We start from the raw sequence: 3,345 nt of genomic DNA on the forward strand, positions 1-3,345 counted from the left end.
CTACTCGTCTCAAAGGATGTACAGGGTTCTTCATAGTGCACACGAGCCATTGTATACACAGGGCCTACAGTTTATAGTCCTTATCCGAGAAGACTTGTTCTACCACCAGAACCATAGGCAAGCGTTTGAACCAACGCCGATATTATGGCTATAGCTTGCGGCGCCCCTGCTAACTGCTAGGCCATTCGACTCGCATTAAGCTTTAGTAATCTTTTGTCACATCATTTCACAAACCATGCCATCAGCGATGGCTCCAGAAATTTGCTGACAAGGGGTCCAAACCAAGGGGCCGACTAGAGCCTCGGTTTGGGTCTCAGAATAAAAAATCCTTGTTAGTGTTCATAGGGAGAGTTTTATGGCTTAGTATGGCCCAAAATATTATGGAGTGGCAATCAAAAAAACGGAATTTGTATAGGCACCTTGTTATTTTCGATCCGACGACCTCGTCGTAGCGTCCGACAACAGGTGGAAGGTCAAGCCCTGTCTGACGGAGGGGGAAATTCCGCCTCGCCACCACTGCACGCCATTAGGATTGCTTATCAATTACTGAACCAGTCATGATGGATGTTTCCGGAGTATCTATCAAACTTAACAACTGACCAATCATTACGGTGCCAGGAATACTCGCGTGTCTGTCTCTTATACACATCTAGATGTGTATAAGAGACAGATTCAGCAGCATGAACCATGGACACTTGTGAAAAACCAGTCAGACGAAAATAAAGCCTGGCTTGACACTATAATCCATGTTGCCATGGAGTCTCTTAGGATATGTAGCCTCCTGCTCCAGCCTGTTATTCCAAGTTTTTGTGATAGACTCTTGACCAGACTTGGTATACCAGGGACAGAACGAACTAGTCAACATTTCAGTATTTTTCCAGCATTTGAGGGTCAGAAAATCGGCTATTCATTAAGAAAACTTGGAGTCAAAGATAGTGTCATGTTTAAAAAAGTTAAAGATTGATTAAAGAATTATAAAATTGATATATGTCCTTAGGATCTTTTCAAAAATATGAAATAAATTGTATCTCTGAAAGTGCCTACCTATTGAGCTCACTCAGTGTTCTTATAAAAATTGCAAGAGAAGAAAGAGAGGGGTCTCCCTTTGTGTCAATGGAGACTAAGGGTGTCATGTTGGAAGAAATATTTTCTTGGAGATCTGGTGAAATGAGCTATCTTGACATATTTAATTTTAATTTGCTGTGCATTATGGTACCCATCGGCACTACCTTTTTGTATAATAATGTAGAAAAAACATGCAATTATTATGAATTTGCGGGAGATGTGTTAATTTCCGGGAGATGGGTTAATTTCTGGAAGATTCTTGCTTGCTTGTTGGAATGCAGGAGGCCATCCCAACTTCTGGCAGACTTGTGACCTCTGTATTGTATTATGTGTGAAACAAATTAAATAACTTTTAAAAATGTACCTAGTTTTACTTACATTAATAATAATAATAGTGTAGTTTTATATAGCGCACAAATCCATCTAATGTAAGATGCTCAGGGCGCTTGAAATGTGGACTAGGAACTCGATCAATGACTTGCTTCGCCCCTAAGGGTCCCTTAGTGTCTGTGCTACCCGGTAACCCGGTACCAGCAACTCTCGTCGTCCACCACAGGGGCTGTCTGTTCCAGTACACCGGGGTATCCCCCTACTCATCTCGAAGGATGTACAGGGTTCTTTATAGTGCACACGAGCCATTGTATACACTGGGCCTATGGTTTATAGTCCTTATCTGAGAAGACTTGTTCTACCAGCAGAACCATAGGCGATCGTGGCCGTTCGAACCAGCGCCCATTTTATGGCTATAGCTTGCGGCACCCCTGCTAACCGCTCGGCCATTCGACTCACATTAAGCTTTAGTAATCTTTTGTCACATCATTTCACAAACCATGCCATCAGCGATGGCTCCAGAAATTTGCTGACAAGGGGTCCAAACCAAGGGGCCGACTGGAGCCTCGGTTTGGGTCTCAGAATAAAAAATCCTTGTTAGTGTTCATAGGGAGAGTTTTATGGCTTAGTATGGCCCAAAATATTATGGATTGGCAATAAAAAAAAACGGAATTTGTATAGGCACCTTGTTATTTTCGATCCGACGACCTCGTCGTAGCGTCCGACAACAGGTGGAAGGTCAAGCCCTGTCTGACGGAGGGGGGAATTCCGCCTCGCCACCACTGCACGCCATTAGGATTGCTTATCAATTACATATTACATACTTCGTAAGATTTTGCAAAACATGATATCTTGCAATTTGACGGGATTCACAAATCACTTACTTCCCCTAGCATCCGGGACCATATCGTCGCTGATGTCTTTCGAGCGGTGTACTGTGCTTTCGATGCCTTGCCGTTACAGTAACTATTTTCAACCTAGGAAAACTATACTTTATGCTTTAGGAACATTAGGGTTATTACGGTTGTCAGTGCGCTACCATTTGTTGGGGTTGGTAGCTATGATGCGGTATCTACAGGACCTGTAACTTATTGCAGACACGTTTATTTTCCTAGTGACCCTGCCATTTACACCGTTCATTTTGCCCTATACAGTTTCTGTGGTTGGGCGGTCGTGATCATTGGCGCCGTTTGTAATATTAAAGTGGTTTACGCGATTTACGCCATGTCAAAGGTAGCTGCAGTGAATCTGAACCTGAACATTCCAACTCAGAAACCAAGAAATAAAGAGGCAAACCAACATCGCTAGAACTGTGATTGTGATTTTCACCGGATTCACAATATGCTGGGTTCCTTGGTTTGTATGTCCTTTATTTCTGTTTTTATATTCTAATTCAATCGTTTAAACTCAGATACTGTGTAGGGCCCTGTCTCTTATACACATCTAGATGTGTATAAGAGACAGCTCTTACTCTGAGATGCACTTATTGTAGTTTTTACTTGCATAACATTTGAACATTTGACACTTGCGAGCTGAAAATCAGCAGTATGGTTTTGAAGGTCAAATCTAAACTAATTGGATACTAATATGAATTCCTTTATATCTACTATACAGTACACTGGAACTAACTGGAATGTTATAGCAAATGTACATTAACTAGCTAAAAGCTTCATTTTCTATTACCTACAAATGCTGACCTTTCGCCACCTGCGATGACCACAGCAGCATTTTATTTGAAGGTCAAACCTAAATCTACAGGACATGAAATATGAATTATTGAATGTTAAGAGCACAGAACACTGGAATTTTATAAAAAGGAACTACAATTGACCTTTAACCACAAACACTGATCTCTGACCTCCAAGGTGACCTCAGCACCATTTTAAGATTTGAAAGTCAAACCTAAATAATTTGGAAATCAAATATGAATTTCTGGATATTAACAGTACA

The 3,345-nt window shown here is 41.3% G+C and overlaps 1 protein-coding gene across 1 annotated transcript in view; it reads left to right on the forward strand.

Moving 5' to 3' along the window:
* The window catches only part of LOC117119999 (methionine--tRNA ligase, mitochondrial-like), an 11,824-nt gene extending 10,400 nt beyond the window's left edge, over positions 1 to 1,424 (forward strand). The window contains exon 7 of the mRNA XM_033264984.1: positions 654 to 1,424. Within this exon, the coding sequence (XP_033120875.1) occupies positions 654 to 964 (311 nt within the window). The 3' untranslated portion in view covers positions 965 to 1,424. The remainder of the gene's footprint in view (positions 1 to 653) is intronic.
* Positions 1,425 to 3,345: the final 1,921 nt, after the last annotated feature.

This window comes from Anneissia japonica, unplaced genomic scaffold, assembly GCF_011630105.1.
Source record: "Anneissia japonica isolate Jap-2015-1 unplaced genomic scaffold, ASM1163010v1 scaffold9290_len831353_cov190, whole genome shotgun sequence".
Lineage (NCBI taxonomy): Eukaryota > Metazoa > Echinodermata > Crinoidea > Comatulida > Comatulidae > Anneissia > Anneissia japonica.